At 49.2% G+C, this 21193-nt stretch overlaps 1 protein-coding gene across 2 annotated transcripts in view; it reads right to left on the bottom strand.

Annotated features, from left to right (window-relative positions):
* The window catches only part of MARCHF4 (membrane associated ring-CH-type finger 4), a 112674-nt gene that overhangs the window by 13350 nt on the left and 78131 nt on the right, over window positions 1-21193 (bottom strand). For both annotated transcript variants that reach the window (XM_056350292.1, XM_056350293.1), the window contains exon 3: window positions 15726-15918. In XM_056350292.1, coding sequence (XP_056206267.1) covers window positions 15726-15918 — 193 coding nt within the window. The remainder of the gene's footprint in view (window positions 1-15725; window positions 15919-21193) is intronic.

Here is a 21193-nt window from a genome sequence, read left to right as displayed (position 1 = left end):
CATGCTGAATCTGGGAGAGTATGTACAGGAAATCGTGTTGATCTCTTTTCACTGTGTTCACTCTCTCCAAATATTAGCCTTTTCTGCTCTTTCTCTTGTGGCTTTATTATTATTGAGTCCATGCAGAGGGTGTGATCACGGTCAGCCCTGTGGAGCTCTGTGGAGTCCAGGCAGGAGGGACTAGTGATTATCCTGGATGCAGGGATTACTTCCCAGATCTGAGAAGCTGCTTTGTGCATCACAGCACAGGCAAACACAACAATACCTTAGCAATAGGTCATACCCAAACCGTACACATTGCTTATGCTGGTATCTTATGCTTTCAGCACCTAACTATTGCTTGTATACAAAACTATCAACAGTAAGTGACCCAGCCCCAAAGAGCACAGAGTTCCAGACTGGATTTAAAGCAACAGGTAAGCAACATCAATACAGGTTAGCTAGTCAAGGGTTCTGTCAGTGCAGTTGCATACCCAGTCAGTGCATGCCCAAAGCATCTGGGAGAGCAAGATGACAACTGATGGCTCTGGGGAAAGACTTACCTCTTCCATTTACCTCCCACCCTCTCTCATGTTCATCACAGAGCAAGAATAACTAGACATCTAGACACATTCCAGATGATTGAGATGTGGTCTGCAACAGAGCTAGCGCCTGTGAAAGCAGTTTAATGTCCACATTCTACTGATTTCCACAGCTAACTCTGAGCTTCTGGACTCTTAAAACACTAGAGTTAGAAAAGGGAGCATGACCAAGGCTAAGTATCGTGGCCCAGAGGTAAGTCTCATGTCACCGTAAGATTTCTCTGAGCTGTGCAGTACCTGCCCACACCACATCATGATCCACGTGGGCAGTGCCTGAGCAAGGAAATGTTCCCGGTGCTGAGGCTGGACACATACGGACTCTGTGCTGAAGGTCCTTTGTGTCTTGGCATCAGTCGGGACAGAGGTGCATTGCCATCAGTTGTCCTGTGGCAGGACTGGTCAAGAGAGAGGTCCTCAGCCCAAGGGCTAGAAGGGTCTTGGAAGCATGGGCAAAACCCAGATGTAACAAGGACAACTGTGTTTGTGCCTCTGGATGGGCAAGAGGGGATCAGTTGCTATACCACCATCCTGTGAGATTAACCTGAGCCTCCAATTTAAGGCAACTTTGGAGCAGCAGTTTCCCAAAAATGACAAGCAGTCAGCTTCTGCACATCGTCAGCCTCTGCCACCAAGCGATCTTTTCACCAGGACTTTCAGCTTCATATTAACCATCCTCTTCTTCCAACAGTTGCTGTGCATTTTCTTGAAAGAAACAGGTAAATTCTAGGGGCAGGAACTGTTTCTCTTGCTTACCAGGAAAGAAGCCACCAAAACAAGGCTTCTGCTGACAGTATGTGGTACATCCCTCCTGCACTGACATGCTTATTATCTACAGGAGGAAACATCACAGTCCATTCCAGCCAGTTACTCTGTCCTGCTTCTTATAAAGCCCCTGTCCTGCCACCTGAGCTGTCACCTCTTGTTTCCACCTTCAGCAGTAGTTTCCCCCTTTGGTTTCCTTTCCAAATGCGGTTTCACCTCAACCAGATAGCTGCCATGCTTTAGCCTGTTTCTGTTGCTCTCATTGCTGGGTGTCAGGGGAAGATTATGGCAGCTGTGATCAAAGCTTAATGTTTGCATGCACAGCAGCATGGCTCAGGCCAAGGTAAACCAATCCTCCTGGGAGATAACAGGGTCATTGCTGGGCTTTCTCTTTATTGGCATCATTGCATACACAAACCTTTCCCTCCCTTTCTGTGAATACTTTAATCTTTTGTGGCAATCTCAAATTCCCCCACTTTTGTTACCAAAGCTCCAGCAGCTCAGCCCTCTCTTATCTCTTTGCCTTAATCTCATCCTATCTGCGCTATCCTTAGCTGCCTTTTATCTTAACCGAAGAGCAGAAAAGTGGCTGCATTGGTTCAGACAAGGGGTCTGTCTCTTACAGCATCCTGCCTCTAGCAGTGGCAAACAGTACAAGGAAAGGTATAAAAACAAAGCCAGGAGAGCGAAGTTTCCCTGATGGGCTCTGCACACTGCAGGGGCCATACCTACCCACAGATGGTCTCTTTTGTTCCTTCTGTACTCATTATGTTCCCTAGCCATAGGTTTCTATAGTGCAGTACAGTAGTGTACTGACTTTTGCTCTGTGCTCCGTGTTCCACTCAAGTTAGGCTGCCCCGCCACTTTTCAAATTCTCATAGTCACCATGAGATTGCTCCATTCCAGAAAGCACTTTCGAAATAACCATGAATCTCTGCCTCGCCCCAGCTTTGCAAATATCTCACAGTACGTGGGACATGAGTCATCGAGCTCCCACTGGACCCTTCCAATCCATACTGCTTTTCAGAAAGCCAGAGGAACATTGTGGGGGAAATGGGCTGGGAAAGGGGCAGCTAGCATCTGGCATCCCTCAATGTTGTGACAGGGTCAGTTCCAGCTAACATGACAAGTTCTTTAAACAACCTAGCATCTTTAAATCCTCCAGTGGCTGAGACTCAAGGTCACAGAGCTGTGCTCTGCAGGCAATGGGGAAGAGGGTGAACCAAGAAGTGGGGAGAAGTAGTTGTAATTGAAAGTAATGTCATGGCACCAGTGGGACTCTGTACTCGGGCTGTTTTGGGAGGGGAGATGTGAACATCAGATTTGGCCAGGTGGAGAATCAGGTAATGCCCTCCCTCTCCTCACTCCTGTCCATCATCTTCAGAACGTCTTAACTTTGTTGCCCTTTTTCTGCAAGTGAACTCCCCAGGAGGGTGCAGCCCCCAGAGCAGAGAGGTGCAGAATCAGCACTGTACACCCCACCTTCCTTTTGATACCCTGATGAAAGAAAGTGATATGTCACAGAATTGCTATCTTCAGCACTGTGACTGCCTTGTCCAGCTTGTGTGTGTGATTCTGTTTTCTCCTTCCTAAGGGTAGCACTTTGCACTTCTCTTATATTCAGTTCCATCTTGTTGATTTCTCCTATTTGCCATGATCATTTCAAATGCTGATCTGATCCTTCAAAGTGCTTGCAGCCTTTCCAAGTTTGGCGTCGTCTTTGAATCTTATAACAGCACTTGCTATTTCATTATCTAAGCCATTAATAAAAACACTGAAGAGAGCAGAGTCCAAAACAGTTGTGCTTGAAACGTGTTTCCAGTTTATGTACACCACTGACAGCTACTGAGAAAGCAGCTTCTCGATGGGCTGTACACCTGTGATATCTAATCTAAATAACACCTGTGTTATCTGTGTTACTTAATCCAGACCACATTTCTTTGGCTTGTTTAGGAGACTCTTAAGGCGAAGTACCAAAAGCATTGCCCAAGTCACGGCATATCGAACTGTCTGCTTTCTCCTTAGTCACTAGGACAGTTACCCTCCCAAATTAGACAGGGTTATCCTCTTGTGCTCATCAATTGGCTGGCTAAGAAATTATTCTAATATCTTTCTATGAATCACTTAAGCTGATTTGCCCTTCATTTCCTTGATCCTCAGTTCCTGTCTTCTTTAATGACAGAGATTATATTTAAAGCTAGGTACTTTGCTTGCGTTTCCCCAGCTGCCTGGCACCTCCTGCATCCTCCCCAGGTTCCTGATGGTGAAATGCTCATGGGTCAGAGACGGCTCCTGCAGCTTCCTCTGAAGTTCACTAGGACATGCTGACAAGGACAGAGCTAACTCATTTGAATATTTTTGAGTCTGTTCTTTTCTGATTCTGCCCTGGGCTCCTTTCTCCTCATTAAAATTATTTTAGTTAAGTTTTGAAGACTGAAACAAAGGCAACATTTAATTCTTCGGCCCTGTTGGCATCAAATAGTATTTGAGCTCTGAAGATTTGCCTTGTCCTTCTTCTTACTTTACATATGCTTATGGAGCCATTTCTTGTTGCCTTTTGTATATCTGGATGGTCATCCTGGGCTTCAGCTCTGATAGCTCCCCACGCCCATGTGATTTCTAGAGACTTTTCATTAGTTGCAGGCTCTTCTTTCTGCCTTTTGTGTGATCGCAGCTTCTGATTTGGGGTCCTCAAAGAGCTCCGAATGCAGCCTCGGTGCTCCCTTCCCACGCCTCTGAGCTTCCCCTGCACAGGCACAGTTTGCTGTTGTGCCTTTAGTATCATCCCTTTTGGCAGCCACGAGCCGTTTGCAGCTCTTTCATCCTTCAGATTTCCTTCCCAAGAGAGCTCCCCGCTCTGCTCCCCTGAGGCTGCTGCTGCTTTTCTGGAGTCCATTATCCTCACATCACACTTTTCTCCAGCTCAGGAATGCTTTCATCCCACAGTCACTTTTCATACAAACTGCTGCTATGTTCAGATTTTCAGAGATTCTTTGCTTTCTGGTGAAACGAAATAGAAAGTATAGTCTCCTTCATAACTGTCACCTACACCTTCCAAAATATAAATTTTGTCCCCAGAATGTTTCAAAAGCTTAGTGAGCACTCTACCCTGCATACAGGAGTTCAGGTAACGGGTGACCTGGAACTGCTGGTGCTGCGTTTTAGATATTTATGGTAGTTGCATGACCTGGACCAGTGAGCAGGATGTCTCTGGTCCACAAGACATCTAGCAAAGGTCTACTCTAAATAATTCTGGAACTATACAAGGAGGGTGTGCAAGCTTAGCAATCACCAGCATTGAATGACGTATAGTATAGTATAAATTGAAAATGTATTCGTAATGATTAGAGCTCGAGTGAATGCTTAGCGTATAGAAAAAATAATTAGCTGATTATAATCAGGCATTTTCTTATCCATCATTCTCCATGCACATTTTTTAATATCCAAAGAACTGATTATCTGTATTTTAATATGGACTGTGTTTTGGCTCAGCAGAACTGGGATGGCTGCACTCCTGGACCCTGTTAAGCGCTGTTGATCACTGGATGATGTGCCATCATGGAGCCTATGGGTCTGGGGAAGACAAAACACCCCTTCTTCTGCTCAGCACCCTTTAAGTGCATTTGCTGTAATGGGGCTCCAGTGGCAGGCAGCTTTCACAGCAATGTGTATGCTGTGCTTGGATCTCCTCGAGCCACAGAGGCCACAATTCTAGCAAAACTGAAACAGAGCTCCTCAAAGGGTGAGACCTCCATGGCTGGGGCAGAGCCCCCACCACTGTATGCAGAAAAGCTGCTCCCAGCTGTCTTGGGGAGGTATTTTATGCATATATGCATTCTTCCATCTGGGGTCGTTAACAGAACAGACTGGTCCCCAGGCCTTCAACTGCTGACTAACCAGCAAGTCTTGTGTTTACTACAGCTTGTCTCCTCCTCTGTAAGCTGGGGTTCAAGGACAGCTCTTCCTTAAAGCTTCCTCAGCCCCAGGCAGGCCAGGACCCCCCACAAAGGCAGCAAGAGCCCTTCTTCCCTGCTTGCTCTGCTCCATCTGGCTGCAAGGGGAGCAGCAGGTCCCATCTGGGTGGGTCATTATGCTACACCCCAAGCTCTCTGCAGCCATTAACACCTGCCCGCAGAATCAGCAAGAGCCCTGCTGGGTGGGAGATGGATCCAGTGTGCTGGCATCTCAGAGGGTCCCCACAGCTGCTGTTCCACCAGGCGAGCAGTCATGGCAGACCTTGCCACCTGCCACACTAGGACAGAGCGTGGGGGCCGGGGAAAGGAGGCAGCTCTTTTATTCCTGATAGGCGTGCTTGGCATGACAGCCAGCACATCCCTCCTCCAGGCAGCACTGTGAGTTCACAGGAAGCTGCTGAGCTCTATGGCAGGAGGCAATTTCCAGGTTGTGACGCTGCAGCACATCATGAGTTCATGTAACACAAGTATGTGGCAGTGATTCCTGTGCACACAGGATGCTATGGGTTCCTCTTGGAAGCAGGAGCAGTCCATCCCACATACATGGCATTTGTAGCTGGGGAAGGAGGAGTGCTTTATCCAGTGAGATGAATTGAGAGGACAGGTAGGAGTGCCTGTCATGGGGCTTGTGGAGCTGCTGGGAGCTGGGGTCAGTATGTTGTAGGAGCATTTGGGGAACTTTTATGGCTGCAAGGTAGATTCCGGCTCCTGTGCGAGGTGCTGCCTTCATTCCAGGGCAGCCACTCTCAGCCATGTCCTCTGCCCACCCACACACTCCTCTACAACACGTGCACGTGGGCTGGGCCCTGAAGGTCTGAGCTGGTAAGGCCCAAGCTGAGGAAAGACTGGCAAAATTAAGGCGCTGATAGGAGGTATCCAAGGGACAGGAAATTCCTTTTCGTTCAGCACTCCCACATGGTTTGTTTGCAATGGGAAAACAGCATCAGCTGTCTGGAGGCTGCCGTCTGTGACAGAGGAGCTGGGCTGACCCCGGGAACTGCACACAGCAACACCATTGCTCGAGAAATGCTGCAGTATTCTCAGCTGTAAGCATATGAACAATCAACCACCACAGCTTTCTCCTGCCCTGCCCAGACTAGCACTTTTACATCCTGCCTCAAAACTGGGACAAAAAATCCAAAATGAGAAATAACAGCAAAACCAGGTAAAATAAAACCCAGAGAAATCCTCACTCTGGCAATAGATAAGCCATAAACAAAAGCACTCCTGTAAACTCAGCTGGCTGAGGACAGCTACAGCAAAATGGATGTTGTGCCCTTAAGGGCTCTTGTACTCCTGTGGCATTTAATTCACAGCACACAATAAAGCAGAGGATTAAAGAGTACTCTCTAGTTATGCAGGCAGCAATAATCTTGGAAAAAGCAAATAAATAAATAAAAATGGGAGCTCCATAGGCAGAACAGCCTTGCTTGTGAGTCATGCATCTCCAGCAGCATTCCCTGCTTGTGAGTCTACCCATAACTCTGCCTGCGTAAGAGGGACAGGGCTTGGAAACATTATCCATATACCCCCTGACTCTCTTAAAATTTCCCCTCCTTGGTTTGTAGCTAGGATTATATAGATCCTTTTGGTGCCTTTTGTCCCCAAATTTAAAATGGAGATGACAGCTAACACCCTGCATTTTGAAAAGACTTTGTGCACAAGAGGTGAAAGACACCTGTTGTGTGCATGACAGATACTCTCAGGTCCTTGAAAGAAGGGAATAAATAATCATTTCAAACTAGATTGAACAAAGCACTGGCCAAATGCACGCCCTTGTCTCTGGGTGATCTTATGGGTCTTTTCAACCTTGAGGTTTCCAGACTTTCCCTGACAGAAGTCCACAGAGGTGAGGACTCATGGTGAGGAGAGAAAAAGCACGTGGCTTCCAATTCACTGTGCTTGTACCACAGCAGTCAGCCCTCCAGGTCTGGGTCCTGAACCTTCCTATCCCATAACTAATGTTACTTCGACCAAAGCGCTGCCTGTGCAGTCCTGCTGGATCCTCAGCCGTCCCTGGGACATTTCTTTAAAGGCAGAGCTGGACAACAGCGCTGTTTTGTGTAGGCTTTGGAAGTCTGGCTTCACAATGGCTTGGAGTGAGACTTGAAGAAGTCCCTCAGAATGGAAGAATACATACATAATTCCAGACAGGTAAGAATGTTTCGTTTGGACTTGAATTTTTTGAAAATGTTGTATTCCAGTTCTGACACTGAATCTAGAATACTCAGCATGAGCAGTCATCTCTAAATGCTAAATCAAAATGCTTTGTTCAATAATGATCAAAACATGACATCTGCTTATTGAAGGTAGAACTAGTGCCTCCCTCTCTGCTTTTATTAGCAAATTAAATTCTGTAAGAAAAAAAAATGGGAATAGTTTCACAGTTTTTTGTTTTCTAAGGGATGCAGGTTCTGTCTGCGCCCAAGTCCTCCAGACTGCTCCAGCCACTCCAGTACTCTTCCACTAAGAGGAATAGGGACCAGTTAGGAGACACATAAAGGTGAGCACAGATCACCCGTAGCAGAGCATCCCCAGGATAATGTAGGGCACATAAGCTAAGTTAATGGACCTGGGAGTGCCTCTGAAATGGCATGTCAGCATGTGCGCTGCAATTGCTTCTGCTCCCTTGTTGGAGTGAGATGTGGGCATCTTTCCCCTCTGCCATGTAGGAAGGCATCCCAAGGACATGAGGCAGAAGGTGCTGATGGTGCTCTTTGGCCAGCCTTTTGTTGTGATAGACGTGTCCCTAGGACACGCCATGGTGCAGCCTGTGTTTGGCTGCTTTGTCCTCCAGAGCTGTGCAAAATCTTTCACTGCAGACTCCAGGATTTCTGTGAGATTTTCAGGAGCCTTCCACCTTGGGTGTTGTGGCCTCTCCTCTCTGCTCCCCTACAGCGTCCCTGCATGTCTCGTCCCACTTTCTCCCCTGCAAAGGTCTTCACCTCTCACACAGAGTCACTATTCAAAATTAAGGAAGGTGGTAGAAGCCAAGAGGACAAGTGTCTGTCATTTCTGATCTGTTACTAGCTAGGATCTCTGGGAGGGAAAAACTCTTGCCTTCCTGCTCTGGGTATGCATGTTTCTTCCACCAGAGCTGAAGACATTTAGGGGTTGCGATGCCCAGCTGAGTCAATGCTGATGCAGGCTGAAAGGGGCAGATAAGGCTTCATACACACCTATGGGATCCGTCAGTGCTGAGCTGCCAAGAATGCAAGCAGTGAAAGGAACTGAGAGTGGCTAAGCCTGCAGCAAAGGTCTGGAGAAGAGCCTTGTAGGACACAGAGAGGTCCATGATGTGGCCATGGCTGAGCAGAGTGAATTGTCCCACCTGGCATAGCAAATGCCTGGACCTTCAGCTCTTCAGGCTTTTCTGCATTCAGCAGGTAGTGATGAGTGCCCGCTCCTCACCGGTCCTGCCTGAATGTCATTGCTGTGGGTTTGTTTGCTGCCTGGACTTCTTCCGTGAACATAAAGTACTGGCTGGACTGCTGGGCACAGGATTCTTGGTGTTACTTAATCTTATTGAACAACTTCTGCTAAACACAGCATGGTGGTATGGGTATTCAGGCTGTGGCTACCATCAGTGGGTTTTGGTTCAGGAATAAAAGCACTGCTTAAGGGAGTAACTTCCAGGCAGAGTAAGTTTAGCAATTTAAGTTTAGCAACTTTTGCCCATGGGCCTGTTTGCAGTATTCTTGCTTTCAGACTGTTGTATCTGGGTCTGGAAAATGGCTCAGTTAATACATAGCCATCCCTCCTACTTTCTCCAGAAAAGAACTTTTTATCAGTCACTACTTTAAGAAGCAATCCCAGAGCTGGATTAATGTAGCTTCATGTTAATATCTTTTTACCTCTGCTTCTGGCTCCCTACAGAGCTGGGGACACACCAAAGGCAGCCTCACTCACTATGCACGGGGATGAACACCCTGCAACCTCATCTTTGACTGTGGAGGTGGCTTCTCTTGCTACGGCCACAGCAGCATGCCATGGACCACAGCCTTCCACCTCCAGGAGTAATGTGTCTGCAAGGATGGAGGCTGTAGTAGGAGGAGCGATGGCACAGAAGGCAGTTGGAAAAACACAGCCTGGCACAGAGCTGAGGACTTTTTCCATCATTTACTAGATAGCACGATTTATGCAGCTGGTGTGGGAGATCCTACCAGCTGACTACGAGGGAATCTCCTGCCGTAGCATAGAAGCTGTGACAGGCAGGTGAGTGTCTCTGCCTCTGCCCATGGATGGAGTTTAACCCAGGGACACCACGTATTTGATTTCAGCACGGGGTTTAGTGACAGGGAAGCATCATTCTGATTATAACATATCACCCTTGAAAGCACAAGATGCAGTTCACAAGGCAAAAGGATTTCTTTTCTCCCTCAGAAAATATTAATTATGTTGCCCTCATTAAATGCTAAACACATTGATCCACTGGAGCAGAGAGCACCATATGGTTATTCATGACAAAATACACCTCCAGAGCCCTGTTGCGACAGTGGGAAACTGCATGGAGATAGATGTGGTGAAAAGTGCGGAGCTGAAAGGACACGTGTGAAAGGCCAGGTGCCGCTCTGAGCGTGCTGGCAGCCAAGCTCCTTCCCTGCAGAAAGGGAGGGGGCTCAGAGCCAGGGCCAGACCCCGTGGCTCTTTGCTCAGCAGCGGCATGCTCGTTCTGCGGAGAGCTGCCAGGGCTGCCCTGGAGTTCAGCAGGCGCATTGAGCCTCTGCAGAAATGCCCGCTGGTGAAAGCAGCACACATGCACGCATGCCAGCTGGCCCACTCTGCTCTCGTACTGAATAATCAATGCAGCATTAGATAAAAATAGGTCCCATCTTTCAGGAATGGAGGGGCAGCATGTCTCGACTTTGCTGAGCATCAGCTCTTCCTGGATAGTGGCCAAGAAGTCAGTCAGCACACCAGCTGCACAGCGCCACTCCTCCCGCTGCTAGCCCAGGTACAGGGCCCTCAGCAACTGCTCTCAGGGATGCTCCCTGCCCAGCTGGATCAAGAGCCCCGAGACGTGCCCTGTGGGGACCGTTCCTGTCTCCACACCCTGCTTTACAGCTGATAAATCAATTATTTGCTCAGTGATTTTTCGAGCGTGCACATTATGGCTGAAAGTATGCAAACGGGGACTCAGTGCAAAAAAACCCAAACTGGCTGCCTGACTTTATCCCAGCTCCCTGCTCTGATGATAGGGCCTGGATCTGGTCACTCCAGTTAGCTCCTGGAAGCTCCAGTTTACAGGCAAAATGGGCGAGAAGTGCATGAACAGTGTGGCAAGCAGTGCACTAAGCTGAAGGGCACAGAGACTTCTGCGTATCTCCCTAAGGCTTAGGTGCTCAGGTGCTCAGCCTGGCATTTCCTCTAGGAAGCAAAGCTCATTTAAAAGGAAACCACATTAGTCTTGGCAGGAAGCTTGCATTGTGACTGTCTTAAGGAAGCGCCATTAATTATTGTTCCCATTGCACTATGAAAGATCAAATGCTGCGGATCAGTTTTAATTGGCTATTGATTTCTTATGTTATTACCTACGGTTGTGCTGAGATGCCATCAGACGTGCTGGATGCTTTTGATTATTCTTGCTGGCAGCTGGGATTAAAAACAGCGGGCACACACTTCCTGATCTGTAATGGATTGCCATGGTGTGCCAACAAAAATCGTTGGCAGGATGAATGGTCCTGCTTTGCCTGTCTCTTGTGCTATTGAGCTGCAGTGCAGTTACTGTTGTGAAGGCAAATACCCTCAGGGACTGGCTGCCAAGGAAAGCCAGGGAAAAGCTTCAAAGAGCACGAGGATTTAGTGCTTGTGAAAGTGCACCGCTGTGAGCACCAAGGCAGGGTGAGTCAGAGAGCAAGGAGTGGGTGGGCATGGACAAAGCAACAGCCCCACCAGACAGTGATCCAGGGCGAGGCAGATCGGATTGCTTTTGCATCGCTGGGGATAAACCCCCCCCCACATGCCAATCACAGGGATATACCCCTGGCGAGCACGAACGGGACGGACACGCCAGCCGTAGCAGCGGCAGCCTGCGCACAGCCTGCTGGCGCCTTGGCTGAGGCACACTTCGCCCCTGGAGCCGAGCCGGTGATGCCTGAGCCTAGACTGTGACATGCTTTCATTAGCTGGCAGAATTCCTCCTTGTTTAACAGGAGATGGTTTCCTGCCCTCCTGACCCCAAATGACACCTTAATCTACAAACGCTGACTTTCCCTAATTGCACCTTGACAGAGAGGCAACCCCTTCCTTCCCCCTCCAAGGGCTGTCACTTAATTAACAGGCAGGTATCTCTCAGGATTTACAGCCCAGCTCCAAGCTGCCTCTCTCCCGACTCAGTAACTCAGGCCTATGAAGGCTCACTCCATTTATCTCTGCATTTCGATAACCACATTTCTGCTAATCACTCTCTACGCCAGCTTTCTGGATTTACCTCTCATGGACCCATGGAGAGAGCAGTTAATCAAACGAGCAGTCCCCATCTCACTTTTCATTCACTTCCTGGTTGCTGATCTCAAATGTCTGTGTTGTAGATGGCTTCATAGCAGAGCAATACCTATGCTGGCACCATTACCAGCTTCTAGTTTAATCCAGCTCTCATATCTGTCCTTACAGACATGACCAGAGATAGCACACATGAAACAGACAGAGATCAGAATAAAAAACGTTGGGGCTGGCTGGATATCAAGAAGCGTTTAGTCTGTTCCTCCTTCACAGACTGGGATCATCTCTCCACAACCTGTTCTTGACATATGTTTTCTAACGGGTTCTTAAAAAACCATCCAGTATAGGTGACTCCCACAAATCTCAAGCAATCCTTTCCCGTGCTTCCTGCCCTCTTGTTAGATGCCTGAGAGCAAGGGGAAGAACAATATTGGAAGACCATCTTGCACATCTTGCCCAGATGGACATAGCTTCTGGTACTTGGGGCCATACCATCTGTCCTGCTGGTCGTGAGGAGCAGATTTATTTTACTGTGGTTGTGGGTTTGTTTCCATGGTAGGTGAAGGGGTAGCAAATGGTGTCTGTCCCTTACAGCTGTTTTTGTGGAACATGTTAGTATCTAGCAGAGTCCAAAGAAAACTCATGTGTTACAGAATGTGAGTGGCTGAGGGCCAGACCTAAGACCCCTGGATTTTGATGCATCCATCAATTGTCTCTGAATTAACAGCCGTATTTTGAGAGCTCACCTTGGAGATGATCTGACTATTTCAGATCAAGCACAGCTCAAGTGAGGGTAACAACAACCAAATTATCTGTGCCTAGGGAGCTATATGTGCAAGTGAACACTCGTGCCCTCACCTTTGATTCCACATTGGAAAGACCAGTGCTGCCATGGGATTGCACATGCAAATTGAGACAGATACTTCTGTCTTGGCAAATTGCTACCTAAATCCCTTGGTGACTTGATAGAGAGGAGATCACACAAAACAGCTGGGCAGTTGCTGACCAGGTGTGTATTCCCTGCCTGACGATAGTCAGGATCTCTGCAGATTTGGTGTCTTCTCCAGCTGTGAGACTCTATGGTGCCAGTGAAAGCGTCCTGCTGAGCACCTCCAGTGACAGGGTGTGTAAACTGGACTCCTGGACAAATGTCACTGGCTATTCAATGCACATGAGGCATCCAAGGACAACTATAGTAGAAACTGGCAGGAACTACAGAGGAGCTCTGCTTCAGCACATCTGCTTTTTAATAAATACCTTGCCTTCAAACCTCTGCTCCTCTGCCAGAGAAAGCAAAACTTGGGGTCAAACTGCGGGAAGGAACAATTGGAATGCATACAATTAGCACAGAACCTACAGTATAACATTCTGCTGGCTCAGGCTGCCCAGTCTGTTACCAAACAAAGCACAGGCAATGTGTGTGTTCCTTTAGCTGAAAAAAGCAAGTGTGGTAGAACTGAATGCAACTTTATGTCCTGCTCTTTCCCCATCACTGAGCATTTCTTAGTTCCTAAATCTCTCCTACGCACCCATAGGCTTGAAAGCAAAAGGGGAAAAAGGGCTGGCCTGTGAAGGGCGAGACACCAAAATGCACAGACAGCACCCTGGTATTTCAGGAACAGTTGTCACTGCAATTATCCATGAGAGGTTTTATCCTGAACCTGCAGAAGTGGAACTAAAGCCCAGGGAGGAGTAACAAGAGGCTTCGGGCCATGCTGGCAGTCAAGAGCAGAACTCTGAACCTCCGAAGCTGGCTTCATCTGGCTGCGATCATAGACCCTGCGCGAGGCTGCAAGGTTTGGGAGAAGGATAAGAGAGGAAGAATAGCGGTTCCACAGTGAGGAACTCACTGGGAGTCCTCTAGGAAGCTGGCATCACTGCGTCTATAGCATTACAGCAAAGCTATAATGAATGAAGAATTAAACCCAGTCACAAGTTCCCTTTGATCAGCCCCTTCTGCTGGCCTGAGCTCTCCATGGGACAGACCAGCCTTTTGGCTAGTGCTGGTGCAGTCCCCTGAAATCAGCAGGGCTGGTCAGAGGAGAGACCTGACTGCATCACAGCTCCCCATGAAGACTTTGTTTGTCATTTGGTTCAACATGGGCAGAGAAAGAAGAGAATGAGGAGGAGGAGGAGGCAGGGAGGACAGTGAACACCAGATCTCAGCTAGCATCGCTCAGAGCTCCTTTCCCCTCCACTGCAGGCTTGGGAGCAGCAGCAGCAGCTGGTATTGCAAAGGGTACTGATGCACAACACGAGCGAGTTTTACGCTGGAGCGTGGCAGGGGCAGAGGGCTGGCTGCATGCACGTATGAGCTTTTCTAGGGAGATTATAGAAAGGCTCACATGGTCCAGAACATCATCTCTCCTGGTTGAGCATGGGTAGGCTGCCTGGCAGCACAGGCAGATGTGCTGCACACAGCACAAGTGGAGCCATCTCTGGGTAGTCTCTGAGGTGCTGGGCAAGAGAAGCCACATGCAGCCGTGTTAACTCACTGCATCTGTAATGCTTCCCACTTGCTTTGGAGTTTGTGGGAAAGCCAGCACGTCTGGCCCACCAGGACTGCCAGCTGCACAGGGAGGACTGTGAGACGAGGGGCTGCCCCAAGCTATGACTCTGGAATGTTCCTGGGAACAGGATGGTTGCTTGCTCTTTGGCTGGAAAAAATCAAAGCTCCCAGCCTAGGGCATTAAGCTTAAATCAGTGGAGATGCAAAGGGGCTTTTTTCCCCCTCAGAGAAGATGAAAAAGAGAAATAGAGGCCAGACTCTTAAAAAAATTAATAAGAAGGAAACAAAGAACCTCAAATCTGAATCTGCCTGCCCATTTCCCTTTCAGTTCATGGCTGGCATGCTTTGCTCTCTGCCATGTGGGAGGATTTAGCTCCTATTGACAGATGAGCTAATCAGTTCCCCTCAGCTCTTGAAGCTTTATCAAAGCCAGTTAATCATGTTACTGACGTCCACTCAGGCCAGGGCTCTCCACTTCTGTCCTCTGCTGACAAGGCGACACAAACGCACACCACACACACGGGGATAATTTTTTCCACTCTCAGTTCCACCAGCAAAAGGATGTCACCAGTGGCTACTGTGCCAACATGTGGGTGCTGCCCATCTCTCTTTCACCCCGTCTGCCACCCTTTGTTCCTGGAGAGATGTGGTAGCTCCACCAGCACCTCGTGAAGGAGCAGGATGATCTCTGCAGACCAAGCCTGCATCTCGTTAGCACAGTAGTGGCAACAGTGGGAGGAGTAGGCCTGGGCTTCAGCAGGCCCAAGTCCTGTGCTGGGAAGGATGCTGAAACCAAGAGCCTTTTGAACCCGGATACGAGGATGTGTGGTCCAGACCTCTCTTCCTGCCACTGGGTTTATTTTACTCCTGTACCCCAGTTTCACCAACTGCTGCTCTGTGATACAGTCTGTTCTACTCCTCCTGAGGGCTGAACTGGGGCTCCTTGCCTCAGGAGTGACTCTACCCACACAGGGGCATGACCTGGGCTGGTTGGGACTTGCAGCACCAGGGTGGGTCAAAGATGGGGCAGCCAACCCTGCCTGGCAGAGAGGCTGGGCTGGAGAGCCAAGGAGTTGCATGTGGAGAGACCCTGCCATACCCAGCCACGAGGTAGTCCCTAAATTAGCTATTCCAGAAAGGAAGGAGTTTTTCAAAAGCCTTACACTCCCCAGCCTCCCCCACACCTCCTCACCCTCTTCTTGCTTTGAAAAGAGTTTTCTTTCTCTCTGGGGTTGCTGCAGGTCCCTCTGCCAGCCCAGCCAAGGAGACACTCTGGGGTTGCCCAGATGAGCAGAGAGGACTGTAAAAAGAGGTGCCGTGAAAGTAAAGAGGAGGAAAAGCCAGGGATGCTCAACCCAAGCTGAGCTGTACCAGCCAGCTCTCCACACCATCTCCTGCTCCCCTCCATGAGTGAGCAGACGGGTGACCTCAGCCATGCCGTGAGATACGATCACCCACCTATACAGACAATGTCCATGAAGCCGTACATTCCATAGCAGATCTGGAAGAGCAGGTCCTGGCGTTGCCATTTGGCCGAAGGACTGAAGGTCGACCAGATGAGCCACGAGATACTGGCGATGAGAAAGAGGGAACCCAGGATGGCCGCTGCTATCTGAACCTTCTCAATGACTGTCAGAGAGATGGCCTGCCACTGCAAGGGAAGGCAACAGGGAGAGGAGAGGGGACAAGGGGGAAGGAGGAAGAAAAAAGAGGAGAGATTAGTTACTTGGGGCACACTGCTGTTTTACATCATTGTGGTGGTTTGGAGATCTCAAAGAGCACCTGTGAGCATAGGTGCTTTTACCTGGTCCATATCTGGGGTGGAGCATGGCAGTTGTTCAACAGTGCATGGCCCCACGTTTCCTGACAGCATTGGTGAAGAAGCAATGGAGAGGAATCCTGCATCTCACCAGGAAAGCACAGAGACCTGAAGGAGGCAGGACAGGCTGGGGGCAAGACACCAAAAATAACATCCCCATGAAAGTAGGTCTGTGGTGGCCACCACAAACCAGGACATATTCAGTTGCTACCTCAAACAGAGGCCAGGCAGCGTCCTCAGCTGAGGCATCCTATTACCATGAAAAGAAGTGTCTCAGAGAGCCAAGCTTTCCTTTGGAGGCCTCCCATGAGCTGGCTCTTTGCCACTTGTGAGATCTGACAGGATCACAGCACTAGGTAGGATCTCGCAGCAGCAATGCACTTCCCACAAAACTTGCTACAAACAACACAAGTTGCTGTGGTCAGGACACCCTGCCTTTAGGTGATGACACGTTTAGGCTGTGTTCCAAGGTAAACGTCAACGCTTCTTCCTCAGAAGAAAAAAATAGAAATAACTCCCCCAAATCCATTCACTATGTCAAATAGCTTTGTATAAGCTATGGTATAAATATCCTAAGCCCAGATTCCTTTCTGTCAGCCAGCATAAAATGTCCCCACTCAGATTTACACTGCAGAGAGAGCTGCCCTGTAAAAAGCAAGAGCAGAAATTGCTTTCTTTAACAAGACTTGGGGGCATGGCCTGTAGCCCCTCCTGCAAATGAGAAATCAGACACGTAAACAGGCTGGGGAAAGACAGCCTCTCCTGGCACAGAAGTATATAGGCCACCTTTAGCTGTGAGATACATGCCCTTGAAATCTCAGTGGGACTGGCAGAAGGATAAATAAAGGCGGATTTCAACCTCCTGCAGGTATAGAGGATTCAGAGGAATTGAAAATGTTTAGCTTGGATTCAGCCCAAATCCAGTGTCCCTGTGAAGCGGCATCTCTGGCGAGCCCTCGGTACCCTGCATGCTTGTCAGACATATCCTGGGACAGCGGGGTCACCCATCAAGCCTTGGTCCATCCTTTCGCAGGGTAAGAAAGGAGTTCAGTTGCTGGGTCCCCCTTTAATGCTCAGGCCAGCCGGGAGTTACCAGTGCTTTTTGGGAGGCAGGGAGGACTTTGAACCCTGATTGAAGGGCAAGAAGGACAACAGGTGACTTGAGCTGGTACAGGCATGCATGGCATTGCTACCAGTCCAATGACCAAACACCTGAACTGAATGCACTCTCCTGCAAAGGGCTGCCTTCGGAGAGGAACAGACAGGAGCTTCAGCCTGAGACTGAGGACTGTGGGTTGCAACTGGAAGGAGATTGCCTGGCTTGGCTCAGAGGTGAGCTGAAGCATCTGCCTCTGCCAGCCTTGCTCCTTGGCTTACATCCTGCAAGGGCAGGCAGCCCTCAAACCATATATCTGGGATGTGCAGCATCCATGAGGTAAGCAGTACCAGCTTATTTCATCACTGGCCACAGAGTAGATGGCCATAAGGCTGCTGAGCAGAGAGAGAGCTTGTTCCCTGCTGAAGCAGGACTTGGCTCAGCTAACCCCAGTCCCCCTCCTGGGCTCTGCTATCCCCAGTCCCCTTCCTGCCGTCCACTCCAGCAGCTGGCGCAGCCAAAGGCAAACACCGAGCACTGGGAACACTCGGTGATCTCTTCAGCAGCTTGTTCCCACTCTGCCGTAGCCTGACCTGCTCCACGCCTGCACCAAATCCAGCCACACAAGTGGCCCCTTTGTGCCACAAAGAAGTTGAGGTAGTGAACAGCCCTCCTCTTAGTGCTGGAAGCTTGGTGGTGCCAGTCGCAACGAGTCAAGGCTAGACGCAGGGGTGCTGGAGTCCACAGGAGATGCACCGCTGTGCAGAGCAAAGCCACCCAGCACCCATTGCCCCCAGAACTGGGTTCTGAGGGACGGATCAACAGCTATGCTGTCCTCCCATCAGCTCTTCAGCTTCATTCTCAGCAGCACCATAAGCAGATGCAGGACAAATCTGCAACTGGTGCTGTCAGCTCGGAGGTCCAGGGCTAGAGGCATGTGGTGGGGAGGGAGGTTGAATATGTGTGTGGGGTTGCACTTTCACCCCTGCAGCTTTCCCCGGATCTCATCTCCTCTTCCAGTCACTCTGGCAAATGCTGAGGGGTGGGAGTGCAGAGAGCCTGGTGCTCCATGCAAAAGGTTTTACTGTAGGTCTCCCACGCTGACCTGCGTGTGCCTGTGCCAGACAAATCATTCTGCATCATTTCTCTCACAAGAGGAGGTAATGGACTGGCTCCTCACCATCTGTCTGGCACACTGCAAGGCCTGTGGTGGCAACAGGTTCTTCCAAGGCAGCAATTAAAGACAGGAAAAGAAGAAGGAGCTGTTTTCTACAGCTAGCAGCCACCTACACCCAGCACCGCTGCTTTGCAGAGACGGGGAGGCTTAGGTGCAGGGCTAAACACACTGTCAAAGGGGATGGGGCTCAGAGCACAGAGAAGTTACACCTAAATGCAACCTTCAAACCCCGCTCCCTTCAGCTGGGAACAGAGAGGCTGAAGCACAGGCAGGGACGCTGCCTGATGCTGCTCAGCTGGCGGCAGCTTCCAGGAGGTTCACTTCGGTGATAATGAAGAGGCTGGAGTCCATCAGCTGTGCCAGGGGGTACGGGACTCTCCCCCGGCATCTGGCACTAAGTGGCAGTGACACACGCAGCAGCAGTCCTGACTCTGTTTAGGAGGTGGCACTGGGGTGTGATTACCCTCTGGCAAGGAGGTAAATGGGTCAGAGCTGAACACTGAGGAAAATAACCAGCTTGCAGAAGAATTTAATATTTTCCAGGAAAAAAAAAAAAAAAAAGTAATAAATGTTGTATTTCCTCTCTGGCAACTCTGAGAACTGCAGTTTGGCATCCCACATCTAGCCCGAGCCACCAATAACCACAGTCATTATTTTTCATCTTTTAATTCTATTTTGCTACACATCTTAGGGTATGAGGTTTGTACAGAGAAAAAAAGGGTGAGACAGAAGATAAAGCATATTACTCAGTGAAAGCACAGACAGAAGGGTCGAAGAGCTGTTCAGAGGTGGAATGTGCTGATGAATTTCAGCTGCAGGAGCTGGGCCTGATGTGTCCCTGCACTGGTGGCCTCAGGAGCCTGCCTCAATCACCACACTGTGCCTCTCAAATTTTGTAACAGCCCTTACAATATCGCCCATTTTCCTAACCCTCTCCACCATTACGGCCAACAGACCAGGGATTTAGTAGATGACCCTATTGTCCTTGGGTCACTACTAGAGCTGCAAAGAAAGGTCTCGGCAATGCTGCAGAATCCCTTTACTGGCATGTCTGAAACCCCCAAAGCTCTTTGAATGCCTGGCTGCAGACACAGTCCCCTCCCTCCAAATCTCCAGCTCAAATGTTCAAACTCTAGCAAGGTCACAGGGTCAAGCAATCCCACCTTGTGGGGAGAAACCTAACACTGAGCCCTTTTTTCCTCATCTGATAATGACTGTTGAGTTCCAGGTAGCCGCTGAGCTGTACTGAAGTGCACCTTTAATAACTGGCAGATCATCCAGGTTGTCAATCAGGAATGTGACCTTTAGGCAGGTAGAAAGCTCTATGAATGCTCTGCCAGCACTAAACAGGGCAGAACTAAGGACCTGGTGGGACCAGAAAGCTTTAAAGGCTTCTGCAGGATAACAGGAGCAGCTTTGTGAGCTCTGGGCTTACAATGGCTTCACAGTGTGCCCAAGCAGCTCTCTGCGATGGCTTGCCACTTGTGCTGGAAAAAGGTCTCCATCCCTCCAGACCATTCTGAAGAAATGTCCTCATTCACTCAGGAGCTGTCTGTCTGAGCTCTGCTACTATCCCCCTTGGTTGAGTGCTTTGGCACACCACCCAGATGTGCACATGCAAAACACCAAGCTCTCTTGGACTGATTTTAGCCATTTCCCCATTTCCCCCAAATTGCAAAGCTCTGCAACAAAGATGCCTCAGAAAGGGCTTCTTAGGAGCCCAGGTCTGACATTTGTGATGACCTTAGCCACGGTCCAAGCTGGGACTGGTGCCGGCCAGTCATGTCACTCTTGTTCTCTTGCACTGTTTCATAACCTACGTGTTGTACTTGGGACAAACCTGTTTCCTGGTTTGCTTCAGTGCTTCTGCTCAGAGGCTTGTGAGTGAAAACTCCCACTGCTAATGTAACACAGATTAATAATGTCATTACTATAGTATTAAAGGTATGATCTGTATTTCACTTTCCTTGGCACCAGCAGTCTCCAAAGGCTCCCAAGCACTAACATGAGCAGATCCAAGGCAGATATTTGCCTGCAGAAGGTATCTATGTCTTACTGCAGCAGCTTGCAAAGACGACTTGCTTACTGGGAAAGCCTTCCTACACTCCTCTGAGAGCTCCCCCATGCCTGCCTCAGGCAGTTCAGTTTATTTTTATTGCTGTATCTGACAAGTCCCCTTAGTACCTATCATTAACATCCTGAGCTGTGCTAGTCAGCAATTTAATTTTCAGACCCAGGATCACAAGCAAGCAGAGGTTTTTCCCAGAAGGTTGGAGTGGACCATTCCCAGCACTGCTTCAGTCTGGCGCTCTCCTCACTGGTGTCCTAAAGCCCTGGCCATCCTCCTCGATTATCTGTTCGAGGATGGCTTTTCTTTTTATAAATTCACCAAGCGAAGTTATGCCACTGCTGTGAGAGCTTTCCTGCTGCACATTTACAGATGCTGTCACTTATTCAGATACTGGAAAGGCAACAAGGTGGAAGGAGGGCCCAATAGGGCCATGCAATGGAAGCGTGCAGTAATGAACCCCCTCTCCCCCACGTGCCAAAGCATCTGATAAGAGTCAGGCTACAGTATGGGTATCCTACAAAGCCCCTGCTACGAGGCACAGGCCATGAAGTATCTCTTGCTGTGATTGCACCCATTGCTTACAGCTGGAGCTCAGCAGGGACCAGCCAAGTTCATACTCAACACAGGTGATTCAGCAAGTTGGGACAACGAGTAAACATCAGTGAACTTGCCTCAAGCTTTTTAGCTCACGCTGAAGTTCAAACACCTGGGCACCTCAGCCACTTTTCTTGCAGGTGTGGGTGGCCTGATGAAGAGGCCATGT

Source organism: Falco biarmicus, chromosome 8 (assembly GCF_023638135.1).
Source record: "Falco biarmicus isolate bFalBia1 chromosome 8, bFalBia1.pri, whole genome shotgun sequence".
Classification (NCBI taxonomy): domain Eukaryota; kingdom Metazoa; phylum Chordata; class Aves; order Falconiformes; family Falconidae; genus Falco; species Falco biarmicus.
This window is presented reverse-complemented; position numbering and strand designations above follow the sequence as displayed.